This window comes from Poecilia reticulata, chromosome 9 (genome assembly GCF_904066995.2).
Source record: "Poecilia reticulata chromosome 9, P_reticulata-male-v2, whole genome shotgun sequence".
NCBI lineage: Eukaryota > Metazoa > Chordata > Actinopteri > Cyprinodontiformes > Poeciliidae > Poecilia > Poecilia reticulata.
The window spans coordinates 13,050,033-13,072,848 of NC_088838.1; the positions used below are offsets into that span (position 1 = coordinate 13,050,033).

General features: G+C 38.2%; 1 protein-coding gene across 1 annotated transcript in view; it reads left to right on the forward strand.

Moving 5' to 3' along the window:
• Positions 1-21,988, forward strand: part of pdlim2 (PDZ and LIM domain 2 (mystique)) — a 41,209-nt gene extending 19,221 nt beyond the window's left edge. Inside the window, exons 7-10 of the mRNA XM_008419048.3 lie at positions 13,255-13,373; positions 17,833-17,981; positions 18,156-18,267; positions 20,875-21,988. Of these exons, the coding sequence (XP_008417270.1) occupies positions 13,255-13,373; positions 17,833-17,981; positions 18,156-18,267; positions 20,875-21,067 (573 nt within the window). The 3' untranslated portion in view covers positions 21,068-21,988. The remainder of the gene's footprint in view (positions 1-13,254; positions 13,374-17,832; positions 17,982-18,155; positions 18,268-20,874) is intronic.
• The last annotated feature ends 828 nt before the right edge of the window (positions 21,989-22,816 follow it).

The following is a 22,816-nucleotide window of genomic DNA, read 5'->3' on the forward strand; positions in this document are numbered from 1 at the left end:
AGTGAAATACAGACTTGGGGTTCTAAGAGTTCTCGTAATCTATGCTGTGTCTATTTATCCTTCCAACAAAAAAAGAGGGGGAGACCAGGGCATCTGGAAAGACTTCATTGAATTAAAGAGAAAAATGTTGTGGGAAAGTTCATCACAAGCTATTTCAGCTATGCTTACATACTTGATCTCATACATTTGGTCCCAGTAGATGACAAAACATGTGAAATGACAACAGAGGGGGGACAAAAAAACATTCAGGACCTTTTGTGGTGGCTCAAAAAATTCCAGAAATTTTTTTATAACTTGAGATAAGGCATAAAGTTAGATAAATACTCAGAGGTTTGAACTTAAAAACAATCAAGCGTTCTTTTTAGAAGGCAGCTGGCTGAGAAGGTCCAGTTCATGAGACCATGAAGAGAGCATGGATTACTTGCTTGTTGAATCCATGCCTACAATGATTCTACGAGACTGTGCTGGAACTTGGGTCCAGTGGGTGCAAGTGGATCTTGAGGATATTGAGGTGTTTTCTGTTTTCTTGAGAATTTGTCTGGTAATAACAGAAATTAAGGATTTCTGTCTGAACTTTTGCATGTGTTAAAACTGGCTCCCTGCTCATGCAAGACCTGCCAGGAGTGCAGAAAATGTCGTTTGCAACAAGAGATGAGACCATTGTTCTGCGCTAGAGTAAACTATTACCAGGCATTCTTTCCAGATGCCTTTTGTGCAAAGCACACAACAGTGCTGGCCATCAAAGTGGAAGGAAAATGTTGCAGAATTTGATAAGTCTGCTGCCATTATAGTTTGTTATATATATATATATATATATATATATATATGTCCTAATAGTGTGGAATCTCACTGCACCTGGTACCTTTAGGTAATGTTTTCTGCTCAATTTATAAGGATAGGAGGGGTTTTTTACATGAAGGAAAGCAGTGTTGTTGAGTATTATTAATCCCCTGTGTTGTGTTTTCCAGTTATCTGATGGTAACTGCAATGTTTCTCAATGAAAGCAATAGTTCTTGGGGAATTATGAGCTGCTATAGACCAGCTTTTACCACTTTTATACTCGAGCCCTGGAGTCAAAATGAGTGCACACTATTTAAACACAATCTTTCCTTATCTCTCATGATTCAAACGCCAACCATTTACTCAGCTGGGTGATTTGAGGTCAGTATAATTTAAACAACGGAGCCCTTTGTCACAGTCTGAACAAAAAAATTTGTTTTATAAATGTTGCAATGATTGAGTCAAGTTGTTTTGATAAACCTGTTTCCCTTTTTATATCTTATAAAAGTTTTTTTGAAATCAAAGTGGTTATTTAAATGTTTTTAATTAAATATTCTGATACTAATTTTTTTTTTAATTGAGACTTTACATTTGAAAGTTCAGCGACTTAAAAGCACAACTCATCTTTTTGAGAAGCGATTTATTGAATTCAGTGGACTTTCTCCGTTTGACCGGGAATGATCTAACAAAAACATTGTGGTGCATTTTGGGAACTGTAGGAATTTTCCATGCAGCATTTTGACTTTAGGCCAGGACACATTGGTTTGTTTAGTTGCTAAAAAAGTATTTGCCAGCAGCTGGTTTGCTACATCTTCTTTTTAAGCACAATTGTGCAAATTGTGGCTCGACTTACCATCAGGCTTGAAATGGTTCCTTCTCTAACTAAAGCCTTAAGTAACCCACTGAAATATTGGAGTAGGGCTTTTTTGGCATTTAAAACCACATTCAAAAACCCACAGTGGAGTTCAGCTTGATGTGGCTTTCTGCAAATCCTGGAGGAGAGAACTGGAAGTCCGCCATCTTAAGGTCACATTAAGAGCTATGTTTTGGTGGAAGGACTCATCAGCGAGCTTTTTGGGAGGAAAACTGCTCAGACTAGCATGTTTTTTGATATTAACAGAGTTTCTATTTAATCCGTTTTGTGTCTTTAGCTATTCTTGCAGCGAAATCCTTATGGTCCTTTGTCCTAAAGTATATTTTTGTCACCAACTTTATTTCATCTAATAATGCGCTACCAAGTATTTCATTTATTGTATTTTAATATACATTTAGATTTTGTTTTACCTGACTCGGTGGTATGATTGATCACTACCTTGTTGTGACGGTGAACCTCCTGCTTCAGCTCCATACGAGTAGATTTCTTTCATATGGCTCGTTTGGGGGAAATGACTGGGAAGATTCCTACCATGGCTTCATTGTGCATTATGCTGCTCAGGCTGGCAGAAACACTGCAGCCCACTGAGTGTGGAGATGTGGAGAGTCCATGACAAGGCCTTCTGTCCTGCGTGAAAGGTGCACAGCCCTGCTGTATCAGGTGATCAAGCTCGCTGAAAAAGCCCCTAAAAGGTTTTCCACCCTTCACTTGGCTTCCTGAGCGGAGAGAGTAGGATGCGCAACAAGATCCCCTGTTTTCCATGGTGTTGGATAGCTTGAGAAAAAGCCCTTTGACAATAGTGGCTGTGATTGCTGTGGAAGCCTGGTGCTGCTTTTCCCGGGTGTCACAAGGCTTGTTTTTGTGCGCTGAGCAGAGAAAGGGGAGGCGACTGGAGGGGGGTTGAGGTGGAGCAGAATGGACACCAGGGAGCCTCCTGACATTCCCAAGCTGTCCTTAATGTGAAATGTTCCTAATTTGGATTTTACTGTGCCTGCAGCATTACACAGAACATGTGCAGAATAACCTGAAAGGCGTAAGATTTCTTGCCTAAAACTAGTACTGCATGTTAAGACCTGGGTCTTGACTTTTTAATGTATCTAGTGCTTTGTGAATATATTCATGTTCCAACTTTTCCTCTTTTTTTTTTTTTTTTACCAATGTGCAACCACAAAAAGATAGCCAGGCTACGTTTGACTTTCTGTTGTCACAAAAAAGCATTTTTTACTCATTCAACTTTGCAGCACAGCATCTAGATGTGCCAGGCTTGTTCAGACTACACCAAAAGACTGGCAGTTCTAATTGCAGAAAAGTGTTGTATATATATTGACTCAGACTGGCTGATTACAATGCACACCACAATTTTAGATTAAAAAAAAGTGAATTTGAGGAGAACTACAACTAGTTTTCAATGCAGTAGTTTGCATTTGTCTGTCACACACAATCCTCCAATATACAATGAAGACTGTAATCAAAATGTGGAAGTTCAAAGGGTATAAATACCTTTGCAAGGCACAGTCTGTTCTTCAGTATTGGAAGTATCAGTCCTGCTAAAGTGTCCTGAATCAACCAAACTCTGCAGCTTCAATACAAATTCTAACCTCATAGATTTGGATGTGCTGCATAATATTAAAGGAAGTGTCTATGTGGGGAAAATAAAGTTTAAATTTCAGTCCAGTATTGATGGTTTTTGACATGCATGGTGTTTTGTCTTGTCATGCCAGGATGTGCTTGACTTGTTGTTTTTTTGCAGACTTTAATATCTGCCTGCTCATCACTGAGTCAAAAGGTAAATATTTCCTAGATTCCTGTAAACAGATCGTATCTCAGGCAGCTGGCGACTGTCATGATTCAGAGCATTTGTTTATATCATCAAGAAGTGGCCACAATGAGATGTTGATTGCACTGAACAGGGCCAAAACAAAACGACTTCTCATGAGACATGAACCATAACTCGGTCATTATGTCTGAGCTCCCGGTCTGTGTTTTTAAGGATCCATTTTGAGGTTAGGAAGGCTTGCCTTTGTGGCTCGCCTGATGCTGCGCTGTGACACAACAGTCGCTGTATAACTATTCCTTCAAGCGCAGCACGGCCAAATATGTCAGGGTGACACACGCTTTTAGATAATTGTAGACCAAACATTTCCTCTCTGCTAAATTCAACTTATTTCTCTTGGCATTGAAATGTGTCACCAACAAGCACTTTGTCCAAAGATGGAGGGGTCAGCAACTCCATGAATCGCGTCGCGTACATGTCCAGAGAATTTTAGCAGGCACAGCAGCATAAGGCTTTGTGTTGGTCCATTTTCAAGGTTATGGTGGTGCAAAGCTGTGTGGTCTTTGCTTTGAAACAAACCTTTGAAAAGATTCAGACAGAGAAAAAAATAGATCTGTGGTAGAAAATGTTTGCTGTTACTTGAGGAAACCTGAGATAAATTCACTTTGCTGGAGTTTCTCGTTTGTCACAAAGTACACAAATGCACATGTTTTGCTTGACGATGATGGCTCTGAATGATCTACTATTTCAGGTCTGCTATGCCTGCTCTTCCTGTTTGGTTTGGCATGTTGTTGGGGGGGGTAAGCCAAGCCAGTGTCCAGGGAATGCTACTGGCTGTGGTTTTGGTGGATGGATGTTTTCTTCTCCTCTGCACAGTGAGCTCTGTGACTGGCCAGTGAGAGGCCTTTTCACGTGGACTGCAAGCCTTTAAGCCTGGGTCTATTGTGGCCACTCCATGGGCAGCATGCCTCTCCTCATCCCCTCTGACTGATGAGCCTGTCTGTTTTCCTTTCCCCTGGAGTGGAAGAGCAAACTGGGTCCCTGTTTGGTTCCCTGAGCTTTCCAGCCCTCCGGGTGTGCACATGAGGAATAGCTGGCCTTTTGCGTTTTATTGGGAGCTGTTGGTGGGAAGGAGAGGGCTCTTTTTGTGAGTCGGTGCCGTTTACAAAGGTGGTTGAGGGGCGATTCATCATTCCAGAAGCCGTTCTCGAGGCAACATCATTAATAAGGAATCCTCAATGTATTCATTCCAACAGAAACAGACTTTATGTCCTGTAGTTTTATAGTGGAGAACATCTATATTTTAGAACAATGGTTTTTGTTGGTCATAAATCGTTTTTATAGTTGGAAGACACTTGCACTTTAAACTGGACAAAATTTGATGCGGATTTGGATTTGAAACTTACACGTAGTTGTGTTTAATTAAAGTTAGTGAAGCATTTGAGCTTCAGCAGAATAACTTGCTACATTTTGATGCTGATAAATACGGTGGTGAACACTACACACCTTTTACATAGAGATTTTATGAGACTTAAATTAAACGTAAACAGACTGATTTCTGCAGATTTTTGGTCAAAAAACTTAAATTATTCATCATACTCAACACTTATACCTGATGTGGGATACCAGGTCTGATTGGTCAAACCAGTTGTGTAAAAATACACAAACTGTCATGAAGAATATGATTTACCATACCAGTTGATGGCTGTAATGAGGCAATTTGTTGTTTGAGTTTTAAGAGCAAGAAAATGAGAAGGAAGTAAACTAACATGACTGATGATCTGCCATCACTTCTTTACTTTTCCTCTTTGACTATTCCAAATGACCTAAAAATAAATAAATATTGGTCGTGTTTAGAGTCTTTCCAAGAAGCTAGCACGTGTATTTTCTGAAAACATTTCCTGTGTCTCACCTAGTCTTTTTATCAGACGTGGATGTGGTCAGATCTGTAATCAGCTCAGTGTATGGGTCTGCAGTCTCCAGATTTGGTTTAAAATATACAAACCTGTTTAACTGAGACTTTGAATGTACATTTTACAGTTTTTTTTTTCTTCTAACAGATTTTCATGCCAACTGCCCTTGCCATCTCTTTCCAGTTAGTTCAGGCTTGGCTTGCTTGGAATCATGCATACAATATGACAGAAAAGCTTTTAGTGTGTTTTTAGCTTCAGATAAAACTGTAGGATGTATACATCTGGCTAAAATACAGATGTTTCATTTAGAGACTAGGAGAAGGTTGAGGTTTCAGGATGCCCAGGTTTACGAAGTCATGATAAGAAATGCACAGTCAGTCGTACTAATCCTGGTCTGCAGCAGTTTTAATTGCTCATGTTGTTTAGTGTATGGTGTAATTTGTTTTTTGATACTGTGCAAATCTAAAATTTATATGTTTTAAAGATGGGATTAAGTTGTTTTTTTGTGATTTTGTTGTAGCTGATGGGAAATGTCTTTTTAATATTTGTTTACTTCAAAATGTTATGCATTCCTTTCCCCTATCCTGAGTCCCACACAATGATTTCCATTTATAACCCACTGCTGGCTGCATGCTTGACTCAAACCTGTTGTAAACATTTACTTATGTATGCATATTTCTCAGATTTTTATTTTTTAAAATTTTTTGCAGGGTATTAAAAGGGATGGGTTTACTCCCCCATCTCTACTTGTTTTATTGTGATTTATTTACTTTTTTTTTTTTTTTACAATGAACATGTTTTGATTCTCTTTGATAAAAGTAAGGAGATTTGTGTGACCATTTATTGTCCATAATGAGCTACAGATGTGTAATGAGCTTCATATCCACTGAGGCCGTTTGGGGGAAAATTCATTGAAGTCTGGAGAAATTGTTTCCCATGGCACCAAAAATGTGTAAATAAACGTTCAGACTTGTATTTATCCCTCAGATTTTTAATGGTAATGTGTGGTAGAGGCTGACTCAGACCACCTACATTACTTCAAAGCTTTTGTTGTTCTGAGCTTCAAGAATCATATATGGTCCATAAATGAGGAACAAAATTCATAATATTAGACTCGCTGTTAAATCTATTTAAACAAACTTTTGTCTTTAAAGGAGATCTGCAAATTGCACAGTCAATGCTTCAGTGTTGCCTTGAGAAGAAGGACGTTGTCGTCATCTTTAGTCGCTCACCAACGATGGAAAAACCTTAGGTTGCTGTCCTCAGCTCTCTCCTCTTCACAGTCCTAACGTTCTTATTGTGCCACAACATATTTGCACAACAATGTTGTTGGAGATTATGCAGCATTCAGCAATTAAAAGTCTGACCCCGTGTGATGACAAGCACTTTCTTGATGTGGACAAAAACAAAGACGGAGAGGATGAGGTGAGGAGGAATCAGTTTTAGGTTGGTCTTCGTACATATGGGAATCTCATCTGGTCACACTACGTCAGCAGGTGAAAGCTCAACAGTATCTGATCCTTCTGAAAATATACTTCTTGCTAATCAGTATGACCTGATCATACTGATAATTTATTTGTTGCATCTATCGCTCACCCTTTTTCCTCCTCTTTGTGGCTAAACATGATGACAGGGCTCCTGACAATGCGGTAAATGTGTCTTGCATTTAAACTGCAGCCTGGAGAACACAGAAATACTCTAAATCTCACAGCAACATGTTTAAATGAGATTTCCAAGTCTTTGTTTCATGTCAGTGGGCACAAGTTCATTTGGCTCAAACTGTATGGGTCTGTTACTGAGCCTTTACTGTTCTCCAGTTAGCCTTCTTGGTATCTGCTGAATTTCATGTTCTCACTTGCTTTCTTGAAGCCTGAACCTCGCTGGTACTAAAAATGGTATCTAACGCAGTGTTTTCTGTACAGCTTGGCTGTAATTGGTGCGGTGCTTTCACTGATTGGAAAAATATTTAAACACCCTGCTAGTCACCAGTCAGAATTGTGAAGCTGAAAATTGTGAAAGTCCAGTCACCAGTCTATGCCTCTTCCATTGTCTTTAGAGAAATTATCAGATTTTTGTCCTCGGACCTAAGTAGGTTTTGGTCGATTATTGTTGATGTATAATTTAAATTATAGATAGGTGTGAAATGGCACGTATTACTTCTTATGCACATTGTAAAGTCATCCTGTTATCTTCCCTCCACTGTTCATGCGCCCTCTTAAGTTTACACATGTGTTTTATATCTGCAGCAGTCAGATGGTGTATGGTTGTGAATGAATGGGGTGAGATGGATGTATTAGCCCTTTTAGCCCAAAGATCTGCCACACTTAGTTCACTTTTCAATAACAAAGAATAGTCATCTTTTGCCCAGAATTCATATGTGGGACACTTTAAAGGATTGAAAAGACTTTGTTGTGCTTTGAAAACTTAATGTATTGCTGTAATAGTTGGACACTGCACTGAGGTTATAATGGATACCTTTGATAGGAAATAAAATAGTAGTTCATGAGAAAATCTAAATATTTTTAAGCAGTTTTTTGGGGTTTTTTCCCTGTGTGTTGGACTGACTCGTTTCAAGTAGCTTTTATCTGAGCTGTCTTTGGTTTGGCATCTAGCTCAGTGGAAGGTAATTGCTGGTCTGAACTACTGGGACTGTATGTTATACAGTATTATCTTCTTCCTGCTGTCTGTGTTTATCAGGGTTCCCTTTAATATTAGCACCTTGTGCCCAACAAACAGTGGTCATGGTTTGTTTAGTGATATAAAGAGTCCCTTTGTAGATTTTCTGGCAGATCTTAAAAAACAAAGATTTGCATACATTAAGCTCTGTTCCTCCAGTCCAATAGAAATGATGGGTTCAGCCAGATCATTCTGCTGATGTGGTATTACCACTAGATGCTGGGTAGATGGATCTGATAGTGTTATTATGTACACAAGACTTCACTGCGCTAGTAGTTTTATATTTGCAATAGAGACTACACTTTATGACTCCTGTAAAGATACATCAGTAGGATGTTACATTTCAGAAGTTAATGATGTTTGAAGTGAAGATTTGCCTTTTATAGCAATTATGTTTTTCTTATAAGGTTTGAAAATGGCAACCGTTTCCAGGTTCAGTTTTCACATGCAGTCTCTCAGTAACAATGGATGAAGTAAAGGTTACTTGGCCTTAATCTTCACTCAAGACCTTTTACCAAAAGTAGACTGTTGGGAAACGGCATGCACTGCTCCAATTTACTCCAGAACCTGCTGTACTGCTGGACTCATGTCTGTGGTGAATGCAAAATCATCAGTTATCGCACCCTCTCACAGCAGTGCTAGTCTTCCCAAAATACGAACTGCTCTAGGCATCACTCCTATGCTGCAGCCAATGCCCTGTAATTGAAGCTGCAGGGTGGTAATGATGATGCAAAGTGGTTTGCTTGGAGCCAGACTGAAGTCTCATCTGCTGGCACTGTCCCCAGTGTCTCCCATCGGTCTCAGACAGCCACCCTTTTACTACAGTTTATCATTTTCTCTGTGTTTGGGGCTTGTATTTTGTATATACATCTTTTGAGTAGTGTGCAACATGCAAACTGGCATCCTTATTGATTTGGAGGACTGCAAGATTCCAGCTTGAAATGGTTTTCTGAAAGAAGCTATTCAAACATGTTCTCTTTTCATGGATGAGTAGAGTATAAATTAAATAAAGGGATTATTCAAATAAATATTGGACAGGGGAAACATCTTTTCTGCAGCTGTCTTTGCAGCACCAACCACAATTTATGGAAAAGATTTTGGAGTTTGAAAAGCAAAAAGTTGCTTCAAGTTTTTTTTTTCCTTTGGCCAAACTCCACACATACAAATTTTAAAAAATTTCAAACAATTGTTCTTCACAACCATGAATATAAAGAAAATCATGGTTGTCTCATTTTGAGATCTGTTTATTCAGAATGAACTGGAAAATGTGATTCCACCTTTCCCCAAAGTCACCATCTACTTTTCTCATTAAAAACTGTCAAAATAAAGATGTGACTGATGTGACCTCTAATTTTAGTGATGCCATTTGTAAAAGACCTTATCATATTATAAAAACATACTTATGTTTTCTAATGTATGTGCTCTCATTCCTCTAAATGTTTGTGGGTTGTAAAGTGAAAAGCGGTATGTGTTGTTGGATGTGCAACTTGAAGCCAGGGCAGCATACCAGAGACTTGCCCTAATGATCTTGGGTTTGTTGACTATGAACTTCTGATTACAGTTCTGTACAGCTTTAATCAAAGCTTCCTCCTCTTGGCAGCCACAGGAACCACTGAAAACTGGCTGATATTCCTCTGCGTTCTCTCCCATCTATGGCCATGTTGCTATCCAATACAAAAAAAAAGCAACAAAACAAACGGGCTTCCCTACTTTAGCCAGCACCCCTCCCCAAGTCTGGATAGATAAAAGAAAGGGACATTGTAGGCGGTGCCAAGGTTGGAGATTGCAAAGGTATTGTAGCTTTAAATCAACCATGAGTAATACATTTGAATGGAGCAGTAATGTCTGGAGTTGTAATGAAGGTTCCTACAGTTTAAAAGTATGTCAACTATGCCATTGTTACTGGGCTCATGTTCTAGTGCTGGATTCTGCAAAATGGTTAATGATGATGAGGTTCCTGCTTTAGTTGTGCAACTTTTAGTTTTTTATTCAAAGTAAGTGGGAAAACATGCATTTTTCTTTCCAAAAACTACAATTATACTAAAGGGAAACATCAAGGGAAAACTTAAAAAAAAAAAAAAAAATCATGGCCAAAAATTCTTGATTGTTTTCCTGCCATGAACATTCAGGGCCTTAATGGGAATTCAGGGTTGTAGGAGAGACGCAAAAAAAACTACATTGTTTGTGATTTGTTGATTTTTACTGAGCGCTTTACTGGACGAGCGACTTTGGACAGATGCTGACATGGATTCTGAAGCTTCTTCATCAAGTTCAAAGAACATTTTCACTTACAAAAATGTAGCTGTAGAAGGTTTGACCATCATATTGCCCAAAATTATCCTTACCCAGGGAAGGTTTTAATTGAAAGTTTTCATTCAATCAATAAGAGTTTTTTTCTGACAGAAAATGAGAAATAAAATCTGACCAGTATGTTTGCAGCCAAGAATCCACTGTAGTTTGTATCCCCAAACACCCGTTTTGATCTCAGATGCATCTTAATATTTGAAAGATTTTTTATCAGTGTGTTAGAAACATTCAATGAATTCAGTCCAAATTGACATATCAGGTAGTTGTAGCAGATTTTTCTGCTGCACATTGGTGATGCAAAACTGCCATTCCACCACATTTCAGTAGATCTCTTACTGTGAACACCACTTGAGCACGGTGAACATGTGAAGTCTTTTTTTATGTTCAATAATTGTTTTTGTTTTTTTTAGCAAATTGTATCCCACCTGTTCAGCTGTTGTGTTCTTCTGCCACTGAATCTCTTCTGCTTCAAGGTTCAGCATGTTGTGCATTCAGAGATGGGTTTTCTGCGTTCTTTGGTTGGTATGATTGATGATTTAAATCACTGTTGGCTTTTTTCATCTCAAGCCAGCCTACCCATTCTCCTCTGATAAAAGCATGGCATTTTCATCCTTACAACTGCTGCTCGCTGGAAATTTGGCAGTCTGTTTTCTGTGAACCTAAGCGATAGTTGTGAAGGGAAAATCCCAGTAGATCAGCGATCTCTGAAGTACTGAGACCAATCTGTCTGCAGTCATCAACCATTAAATCCCCTTCCTTATCCACATTGTTGGGCTTATGCTGAACTTCAAGTTTCATTCACCACATCTAGATGCTTAAATACACTAAGTTGGAAGCAATTTTCACTGTTTGTGTTAACAAGTAATTGAACAGATATGTGCCTTTAAAGTGGCTGTTTTTTCCCCCACTCTTCAGCTTTTCTGTTGCGTTCATTGCATTTCTCTTTACTCGTATAGATTACATTCTTAGACTGTAGATCTTGAAGATCCACGGTTATGTAAGGTCCACCTTGTTTGCATTAGCAGGGATTTATATCCACATACTGTTGGACTTTAGTTGGTCTATCTCAAAAAAGTCTCTAAAGCATGTGTGTCCATCAGGTATATGAACTTTAGATTGCTTCGCAGCAGGAGAGCAAACGGATGGGTAGTTTTGTAGTCTGAAGGATTCCCTCAGTCCTGAGTCATATTACTGGGTTTATATGGAGGGAAAAAATTCGAAGGGAGCCGTCCCAATGATCGTTTCTGGTAAAAGCTTCCTGGCATCCACCACTAATCTGCCCACTCTGGAAAGAAAAAAAGAGGAGGGAAATTGGACTCGATTGAGAACAGAGCTATTGTTCAAAGACCTGCTGAATTGGAAGCGGGTGCTGGCATCAACCACAAAAATCATCCATTTCATCCGTGCCACTGTGTTTCTGTCGGGTTCCACCATCAGCTCTGACTGTAGCCTGAAAAGTTGGGTGGAGTCATTTTCTCTCTTGGATGGAGCCCGTGCAACACTGATGCCAGCTGGTGACTGTACCGGGAGAAAAACTCGCTGAGCTTTATTGTGCAAGATGTTTTCCTGAGTTTTTATTAGTTTTTAGGGACTATGAGGACTGTTACTCAAACAATTCCTAGGCTGAAGTTTGGATATATTTTGCTTTTGATTAACCTTGTCTGTTACGGTGAATAAAAATGCTTTTATGCCTCAGGAGGTGGTCAGCTTTACAGGTGGACATGGTTAGAAAGGAGACGGCCTGATAGTAGTGAAATTCCTGACAGTAAAAGTGTCCTGAATGATGAATGTACTGAGTCTTTGTCCTGGGGTTCAGAGTGTACACACATGTAGTTTGTTATTTTAACATAACCTACTAATGCTAATATAATTTAACAAGTCAACCATTGCTCTTAATGCAAGAATAACTTCATGCTTGGGTGTCTTTTTATGCAAGCAGCTGAGGCATCGATTCACATCTGTCGAAATGCATTGTTCATTAGCTGATGGTATTCACTTGGTATGTGGCGCCCTCTTCTGGTAGGAGAACGTAATTCATGTAATGAATCAACATTCTCTCCTGATTGGTCCTGATGTAAAACATAGCTTCATAATACTTGCAGCACTGCATCTCTGACCTCCGTTTGAAAACTATTAAAGTGCATAAAAACATATTTATAAAACCGATACTGTTATTAACGCAGAACATTTGGAGTGGTTAAAACTAGATGATGGAATGAAGCAGGTTTCTTGCTATAAAAGGTGATCAAGATTTAAAATGTTGATGCAGGCTGCTGATTCTCATCAGCAAAGCAGAGATGGATGCTGGTTGTTAATAGAAGCTCAGGATATCAAAACAAAGTCAGATGTATTGTTTTTGCTGGATGAAACTGTAATGTGCTTCAGTCAGAAATGATGATGTGTAACCTCTATTGTTTTGTATGCAGTACATGGGTTATCATTGTCTTTGATTTTTGGATCACATAGCTGTGTTTTTAGGTTATGACTGACATCATCTCAGCTTTAGAAGCTGATAGAATCAGGACTTTGCTTTCTGCGTGAGCGTATCAGAACCGGTCCGCCTTCTTAAAGCCTCTACATACTCCACAAGAAGAGATAAAAAATTTCTTTAGCTGGAATGAACAAAGTTTGTTCTTTGCAGGACATTTCATACTTTTGCACAGCACTTATGTGCTCATAGGCCCCTCTCTCTTCAGTGTTTTAGTATAGTATCTACGCCCAATTCTAATTTCTGATAAATCACACATTTGTCAGGCATCGCAGAAGAAATGAGTTGATATGCTGATGAACTGCAAGAAGAGAGATGTAATTTTGCTCTTACACCAGTGTTGGAGAAAACAGATTTCTATGTTTTCACAGTCTATGTGTAAGTCTTTCATCTGTGCTATTTGCTTTTGTGTCATTGTACCTTTTTTTTTTTTCTCTTCTAGGAGTTTTTTCCTTCTGACTTCAGACACCCTTCTGGGTCCAGCAGGACACCAACCCCACCTGGACGCTACTCACCTCACAGCCCCACTGACCGCGATGTTCCCATGTCCCCCAGGCGCAGGTAAACACTCTTGATATCGTCACTTAGTTTTTATTTACTCCCCATTTTGTGACCAAATGCTGCTTGTTATATTTCATATAAAAACCATTGAACTTTCAAATAGAAATTTTATTAATTCAAAAAAGCAAAAAATTCCATAATTACAATTGAAAATTACTCTAACTCCTTGTTATTTTTTGGCTCAACAAGGCTTTATGTAGTTTTATATAATGAATTTGCAAAAAGCATTGGATTTTGAAATATTAATGAAATAATAAATCAAATTCTAAATGTGCTTTCTTTGAGATGCCTTGAAAGTGACAAATGTTTGAAATGTAAATATTTAATTAGAAAAGTTGTTTTTAATTAGAAATACAAATTTGAACAGCTTGAAGAAAATTAGTAAAATAAAAATAATCTTTCAACAGATCTTAAGTCAAGCAATCAATTAGAATTTGCTTTAATTGCAGAGTTTATGTGCATAAACAAGAATGTAGCTACATATTAACTTTAGAGGAGGTTAAAGAACTAAAGAACACCATGTGCTTTATTTTTTTAAACATATTGAAAATATACTTTTTACCCCAGAGTAAATGACAGATGACAAATAAATGTCTTGATATTTGATGAAAAACAAAACGGTGTCATTTTTCCAAGTACAGATACCCATGTGAGTGAACCTAAATAATAAAAAATATAATTAATCTTGATTTCTTTATCTTTCCAGCTGTATGAGGAAAATCTTTCTATGTGAACAGCAGAGAAATAGTTGATTCCTTATATTTCCAGTCAGTCAGTGAGAAGATATAAATGATATGCTGACCTAAACCTAAATCGCAGGATCTTTCTTCTGTATTTTTACCATAGGGCTGACGGTGATAATTCATCATCTCTGATGATGTTGGTCAAGAAAATGCCTGCAAAATTCTGGTGTGAAAGCCACTCAGAATGATGGTCTTTATTTTTATGTTGCTTTCTCAGATATATATCTAGTTTTAAAAATGCAATTTATATGTTTGTCTAACTTTTTTTTTTCTTTGATTAAAAATATATCTTCTGGAGACGTTTTCTCCTACTTTAAGCTAATTCTTCTCTTAAAGGCTTGTGTGGAAAATGGTTTAAAACTGGAATCAATTTCAATGTGAATCAGTTAATTTAATGATTTTGTTGTTCAGCTATGCAGCTGATTCTTTATTCTCATTATGAGCATCCTGGAACTTTCTAACAGCTTCCATGTTTCAAACATCTGACTGAACTGCAGTAATGAATACTGATAAAAATGTTCAGCCTTTGGGAAGCTCTGTACAGTTTCACTCTGCAGAGTTTCGGAGCCACACCCTTGGAGTTGATGGAGCCGTAATTTGACTCATTTTCCAGTATTCAGATGCTGCCTTCTGAACTTTGGAATATATTTTAATGTAAAAAAAAAAAAGTTTCTTGTAGTTTCTTTTCTAATCCTTTTGTCCACACATTCTGCTGCAGAAGCTGGTGTCTGTGTTTTGACAGTGCAGGATGGTTGGTTTTGGCCCTGGCTCTCTACTGGTTAACTCGGGCTACCCACAGGTCATGTCTGCAGCTGCAAGTCCTGTCCAAGAACTTGATATTCCCCAAAAAAGAGCAATTACTTCTCCCCCTGATCGGCCCCCTGTCTGTAGCCCCCAGCCAGCACAATAAGCCTCTCCCCGTTTCTCTGCAGCCAATCAGAGAAGCGGTGACGCCTCCTTCATGCCGCGTGGCCAATGAATTTCAGCCCGGGGCACACCTTTCAGTCACAATCTTGTTTTTCTGTCTCGTCTGGTTCACAGTGAAGTCTCTGCTAATATTAGTTTTTATTTTTTCCATGTTCTGAGTTGATTCACAGACTTAGAAATTACAGGGGTTTTTTTTGCGGAGTTCTGCTTTTCCTGTGACTTTTTCTTCTTTCTGAGGTGAGTCATTGAGTTGTCATTTATATTTTAATTCAGCACAAAAGTTGGATTTGTTTGCTTTCTGCCAGCAGGAAATTAGGTCCAGACATTTAGCAGTTTTATCTGTGTTTTGACTATGTTCTTGTTGAGTCTGCACTTTGACTAAATTATTATTACTTCTCTGCAGCTTTGTGTCAGATGTAGATTGTCTACGCAAGTGCTTGTTACAGATTTGATAATATTTAACTCCACTCAGCGTTCAGGAAGTATCGGTGTATTTGGACGTTTTAAATCTGTACATTTTTAATCACCTAGTGTCAGTGTATTTGACTGCTTGTTGGTGTGTGTTGTCTGTTCCTGTGTTTTTCAGCTGTTTTGTGACTGCATGTTGGAATAATGTGAGAGGAAAAGGGGGAAATGGGTAGCTTTGGGTGGAGCTGTGCATGTGGAAAACTTGGAGGTCGTGCTTCAGAGGTCTGTTTCCAATCTGGACCTCTGCTCATTGATGCAGAGGAAAAGCCCAAAGCATGTTTGTTTTTTTGTGTTCTGTTGACATCATGTTGATGCAGAGTCCTGTCTAAAGCTGATGGAATTCAGACAAACAAGCATACAAAAAAGAAATAAAGGTCTCAGTTGTCTCAAACTAATTTGAAAGCCTAAATACAAAATTGTTAGACGAGTAAAGATTCCGCTCCATTTATCATCTTAGCTGTGAAGGACATGTTTGTAGATTTGTTAAAACAAGGATATCAAAGATTTTCAAGGACTTGAGGCCTATGCCTATTTGCAGCTGCAAGATTAATAAAATATTTAGATTTGGCTAATTTGACATTAGTCTGAAAATTAAGTAGACTATCTTTCAAAATTTCAAATGAAACCTGTAATTTATCTTTTTTCCACCTCCTCTCAGCGAGTCTACATTAGACGTCTAAGTGCACGAGTGGTTTCATTAAGCCACGGCTCTAGAAGTTTCTTATTTGAAGTATTTATAATTTTCAAGGGAGCTACCATGTTTAAAGCATTTAAGCATACTTTGTTAAAATTTAAAATAAGGCCTTCAATATTAGAATTGCTATCAATAGTGAATGTAGTATTAGCAAGGTCAGCATTTAGTTTAAGAGCAGCATCAGAGTTTTTAGTACGAGGAAGTAAAGGTTTAGTGTTCTTTGTGTCCACAGAACGTGAAATACGAATAGAAAATAAAACGGGCGAATGATCAGAAATAAAACGGGCAATGATCATTGAAGTCTGAAGGACTGACACTAGGTGAAGTCTGAAGGACTTCAATGATATCTAAGCAAAGTCCATGTGGTAACACCAAATCCAGAGTATGTCCCTTTAAGTCTGTTGGCCCAACTACAGATTGTACAAAATGAAATGAATCAATCAAGATAATCCTTCTGGTGAAGTCCAGAGGTACAAAATACAACAATTCTTTGTTGTATTTTTTTGAGTCCTCCACCAGAGGTTTATCTTGATTGATTTATCTTGATTGATTCGTTTCATTTTGTACAATCTGGTGAAGTCCTTCACCAGAGGTTTATCTAGACGCCGTACATGTATATTGAAATCGCCTCTGATTAAAATGTGGTCATACTCTAATGTAATCCATGCCACAAGTTCTGAGAATTCATGAATGAAATCCTTGTTGAACTTTGGCGGATGGTAGACCACCACACACAAAATTGGTTCCGGTAATTTCACTTCAGAAACTTGGAGCTCGAAACTGGAAAAATGATTGTATAGGTGATTGTTGGCAGTGGAAACAGGATTTAAAAATTGTAGCCAGACCTCCACCTTTACCAGTCAACCGGGGAGAGTTTATAAAAGTCCAGTTCTTGAGGTAGAAGTTCAGAGACCGGGAACAACCTGATATATATATTATGTTTTTTATAGATAGAATTTGTCTGAAAGAAGAGAATTTTAATATTTATGAAGAAATGCATGTCAAAATAATTTACATATTATATAATCATAAGTGGAAATCCTTTTTTTTATTTTTTTATTTTTTATCAAGTTTACCAATATGCTTCTAAGAAATAATCAAAGCATGACCAAAATCAGCCTTCGAAACGCTGTCCTTCGCTGATCCTTTGCTGATATTACATTGACAAGCTTGAGCTGCAACCTGCTATTTTGAAGGTGAGCTCACTGAAACGTTGAAGATTCTTCATGCAACACGTGTGTGTTGATGGCTAACTCTCCAGGTATTTGCTGAGAGTGGCAACAGGTTGGACAGCCTGTCAGGTTTCGTTCTCTGATTCTGAGCGACGAGTTGTCAACAAGCGCAAGGCACCAAACACCTGGCCTGACAGGAGAATACCTGCCCAACCAGTTCCTGCCAACTGCAAACACTCGCGTGTACCTATAGCTTTTGATATGAGGAACCAGTGGGAGGGACAGACGATTATTTTATTTCTTTGTTGTATTTTTTGTAGTTCTTTATTGAAACCATTGTGAACACTACTTGGAAAATCTTATAGGATTATGATACGTTTGGGGGGAAACTAGTTTGGCCTCGGGTTTCTGGTGTTTAATAAACTGTGATCTGTTGTTCTGCTTTCCCTCTGCAGTAGTTCCAGTTCTGACTTTGCCATGCAAAGGTTTGACAGGAACTCTGAGGTGTACAAGATGATCCAGGAGAACAAGGAGTCCCGCACTCCACCTCGTCAGTCCAACACCTTCAAAATGCTGCAAGAAGTGCTGGAGGCTGATGAGAAAGGTTAGAAGCATGTGGATTTGCAACTCTGTGGGAGATTTACATCAGTCATGAGAATTGGTTTGTTTTTTTTTCTCTAAATTTGAATGTGGGGAAATGGAAGAAAAAAAGTTGAAAAAGCATGTTGTCAGAATATCTTTTATCAGCAGGTTTGTTTATATCTGTGTTTGTCTTCAGAGGCAGCCCTGCGGTTTCCGGGGAAGCTTTCCCCCAACCCACCGAAACAGAGCTCATCTGTTGCAGGAGTCAGCAAACACCATACCTGTGAGAAGTGTGGCACAAGCATTGTGTAAGTCCTCCTGCAGTTTTATTACCACTGAGGCAGTGTATGTTTTCCACCAGAGGTTATGCACACACACACACACACACACACCAATCTTAATGCAGCATTGAACTTTTAATAATGTATTTGAACAGTTATTTATCAACAGTTAAAGGAGTATACAACATAAAAAAATCAACTAACTTTATAAACAAGATGTGCTTAAGTTTAAGTTTGTTTTGCAATTTTTCCTCTAATCCAGATGAGGTGAAAACTAAAGAAACTCACACATCCCCATTGATATGGATGGATAAATGTCCTATAGAAAAGACTGGCTGCTTAAGCCAGTCTTTTCTATAGTTTATAGTTTTATAGTTATAGACAGGGGTGAAAGTAGGGGGGTACAGCAGGGTACTGCGTACCCCTAAATGATTTAGTGGGGGTACGCAGCACCTGCAAGAGAGGGGAGCGGCTGTCTGCTGTAAAGAATCAATTGGTTCACTGTGCAGCCATGAGTTCACCTACTAATCAGCCGTGACTGATTAGTTTTTCAAGAACAATCCAAAACACGACTTAATCAGTAAATAAATGGCTCCCCCCCATTTCATATTGTTTCTGAACTGTTCTTTGTTAGAGCAGGGACGCGATACGTCGATTGCGGAAGGTTTTGAGTCGATCTCGGCATTAGATGACAAACTGAATGCCGCCAGGACGCCGAGACCAGAACGTCCTCCTCTGGCTCCTTATCAAATTCATAACTTTATTGAAGAACAACAAAAAGTCAACAAAACGTGTTCAAATTAATGACCCAACAAAAATAATAATCTCAGTGATTATTGTTTCAACAAGGTGTTGAGCAATTCTGTGCATTTCGGTTCCATTATCAAAATAACTAGCAGAGCAGGAGTTTAAAATGAACTAATCAACCACCGCTGTGTTCATGAGAGGTTTGTTAATTATTGCAAAAATAAATATCAAGCCTGAAAACCTGATATAGTAACGGACTGAATGTTTTAAACGCAATCTGTGCTTGGCTTGAGGAGCGAGCGGTTGCCCCGCAACGAGAGAGAGAAAGAGAGAGAGGTTTTGAGTTGATCACCTGTTCGGGTTGTTTTACCTTTGCTGTGGTGCATCACAGCCGCTGTAGTTTCTGAACGTTCAATAAACGACAAACTTGGACTAATTACTTCGTTCGTCTGTGACTATATGTCATCAACAACAAACATCAAACACGGTAAATATGTTTGATTAAGTATTTAACAAACAAATGGCTTCTACCGTGATAACTATGTGAAATTAAATTGTCTAATTCAAAAATAATAGTTTTATTGCTCTCTGACATCTTGCTTTGAGCTCGGAGTCTGAGAGGCTTTTCCTCTATCAATTTTTTTTTTGCTTCTTATTTAGTGGAAATATTGATGTTGATGAGATTTTCTCCAAAATAATAACCTTTATCAACTTTTATAGCTCCACTGTTGAAAATGAGGCTCTAACATTCACAAATGACAGTCAAATAAAATCCAGTCCAACATCTGGTTTGAGGTGATTCCTCTGGAACCTGTTGGAGGAAAAATATCCCAACTTCAGAAGATGAGCTTTTAACCTAACAGAACTCTGTAGTTTCTCCTGTCGGTATGAGAGTCAGGATGAGGAGGCGTCATGTTAGGAAGAGAAGTGGAAGCTGCAGGATCTTCAGAACAAACAGGTCATGATGCTGGGCTACTGATTATCCCTCTGTCTGGACACAGGAACAATATAAGTTTAAAAGCTAAAATGAATGGTTATATGCCAGACATGGAAAACTGGGATGCACTCCATGCCATGATGTTCAGAATTTAGGTCTCATGGCATCTCAAGGTGTCAACATTGCAACCAGTGGGGCTGAGGGAAATACAGCTTTATTTTGTAGCAATTAAAGAGCTACCAGCTTTTATTGCTTCGCAAAAAAATTAATCAGCACAGAAACTCCAAAGCACACAAAGAAGCAGTTATGTGTGTGTGTGTGTATGTATGTGTGTGTATACACACACACACACACACACAAGTATTAGTTTTTGTGATGATGGTTATTGTGAGAGCATGTTTTGTCTTGAGGCTTTATCAAGACAAAACATGATAATTCAAGATAAATTTGAGCCTAAATGGGAAACAGAAAATCCACAAACTCAAACTTGGGCACCCAATTCTTGTTTTTCCCAAGTTCTTTGCAGCCATTAGTTGCATCTTTCCAAATTGGAAAAAGATGTTTATATGGATCATTGAAAGCTCCAAATCAATTACATTTATGCCAAATGAGTGTACATGTAAGCTCCTCAAATTAGGCTTTAAGAGATTTTCTAAAATTTGAGGCAGTGGAACATTCATGTTTTTGGACTGAAGGTTTTGTTTTATGCATCTGTCTTTTGTATGTTTTTTTTATTATTTAATATTAAATGCACATGAAGGGGGCACCTAAAATATTGATAAACATATTTTACTTACAAGAAATAATTCAGTAAGAACTGGAAAAAGGACAAACCTTTGAATAAAAAAAAGTGGAAGACTGAATTTATCCAGCGGAACGAATCAGAAAAAAAAGACGATAAGCTGCTATTCAAATATCTAACATGTTTCCATCTCTATTCAACTCCACAGGACACAGGCAGTGCGCATCACCGACGACACCTTCCGTCATCCGGAGTGCTACACCTGCACAGATTGCGGGCTTAACCTGAAGATGAGAGGTCACTTTTGGGTTGGAGATGTAATGTATTGTGAGAAGCACGCCAAAGAGAGGTATCAAGGCCCAGGCAACTCCATTCAGACCACCGTGTCGCCCCGCCAATGAGTTGGCCTCTGCACGCCTGTTCCACTCTGCACAGAGTGCTGCTTGCCTCCTTGAAGCGCCACCTCATCTGACTCACCGATACACCTTGGAAATATTTTTTGTGGGGTTGACATTCCATTAATTTCTGATCTTTAATCTTTAATCAAATAATGCAATTTATAATATACACTTTATTGCCTTACTTGTTGTTTTATGAGAATATTTTTTCCCCAATATGGTTCAGCCTTCATGGGCTCTGTCATTCTTTGCTCACATAATACTCAGGCCAGATTTAAGAACGCAGGTGCTTAAAAAAAAAAAAAAAAGTTGAGTAGAACCGAGGATGAAAATCGCCATCTGAATTTTCTGATTGAATAAAAAAAAAGGGACCAATAACTAATCAACTCTGCATGCTGCCTTAAAGTTGTTCAGATGGTGCTGTGCGAGTGTGAGTGTGTGTGTGTGATTGCATGCTTTCCCATGCAGACACGGCTTCTGCATGGCTTCATATCGTGTGTGTGTGAATGGTTTTGTGTGTTTCCAAATGACGAAGGCAAGAAAAAAAGATGGCTGCCAAGTTATTGTAGAGATGTGGAGAGTGGCAGATTCAGGGCAAAATGCCTCTTGAATTTATCTGTTTGTAAACTGAATAGATGAGAATCTGCAAACCAAGCGGGGGGAGGGGTGTGCTTGTTGTTTGGCTCTTTTGTTAATTTAGAGGGACAAAATATCTTTTCAACATATAAATATTTTTGATATTCTTTTGATGATAATATTATAATGTGGATCATTTAAAATGTATATTGTAAGCATGGGACATTTGATGTGATAAGAATTCATAATGCAGCCCATGTCCAGTTCCAGCAGTACTCAGAGATGGACTTTAATCTTCACATTTTTTGTGGAATATAATAAAGTTGCACAACCTGAAGTCTCTCCTGATATGACTTTGAACGTCTGTTTAATGTGTGACTAAATTCCTGCCTCGTTGTTTTTATTGGAGTTATTTTGGGTAATCTTTCTTATGCATGCTTCAGTTCACAACTGCAACAATTGTGTCATTGCAACTCATAGGATTTCAATATCATTTTTTTCTTTTGTTACAGCGAAACAGTTAATTGTTAAAAATTGTTTTGTTTTGGGGTTTTTTGCTGAGGACTAAATTGTTTGACCTCATGTTCATCTGGACTCCAGTCCAGCTTACTAGACATTAAGCTGGACTGAAGGCCCTTACATTGAGAAATCTAAATATTTATTCAAACTCAATGAAGTCTGGCAGCATTAGGGTTTTATTAGTGTGAATAATATAAAGTTAATCTCCTAATATTGAATTTTAATGTAAAATATTGCTTTCAATAAATGGCTATGCAATTCTATTATTTACCACCAGAGGATGGTATTGCTGCAGTTTTGAAAGAATTCTTTTATTCCTGTGGATTTAGGGAAAGTGTGTGTAGACTCCAAGCTATTTAATCCTGTGGCAGTAAGGTCATTTTATTTATATAGCACATTTCAACAATAAGTGCTTCACATGAATTAAAAGGAAATGCAAACAAAATAACGAAAGAAAAAGAGAGCAAAAGAAAACTAATGTTGCATTTTGCAAACTTTTCAGCAAGCTTTTATAATTCAACTTGTTTTTAAATTATGGTGCTCCATTTTTTTTTAATTAAGAGGTCAGAGCTGTCATATGTCCTGTATTTGTCCTTCAATGTAACATTTTTGATCTAATCCTTGTGTGATTTTTAGTGCATGTTTCATTTTTGGCTT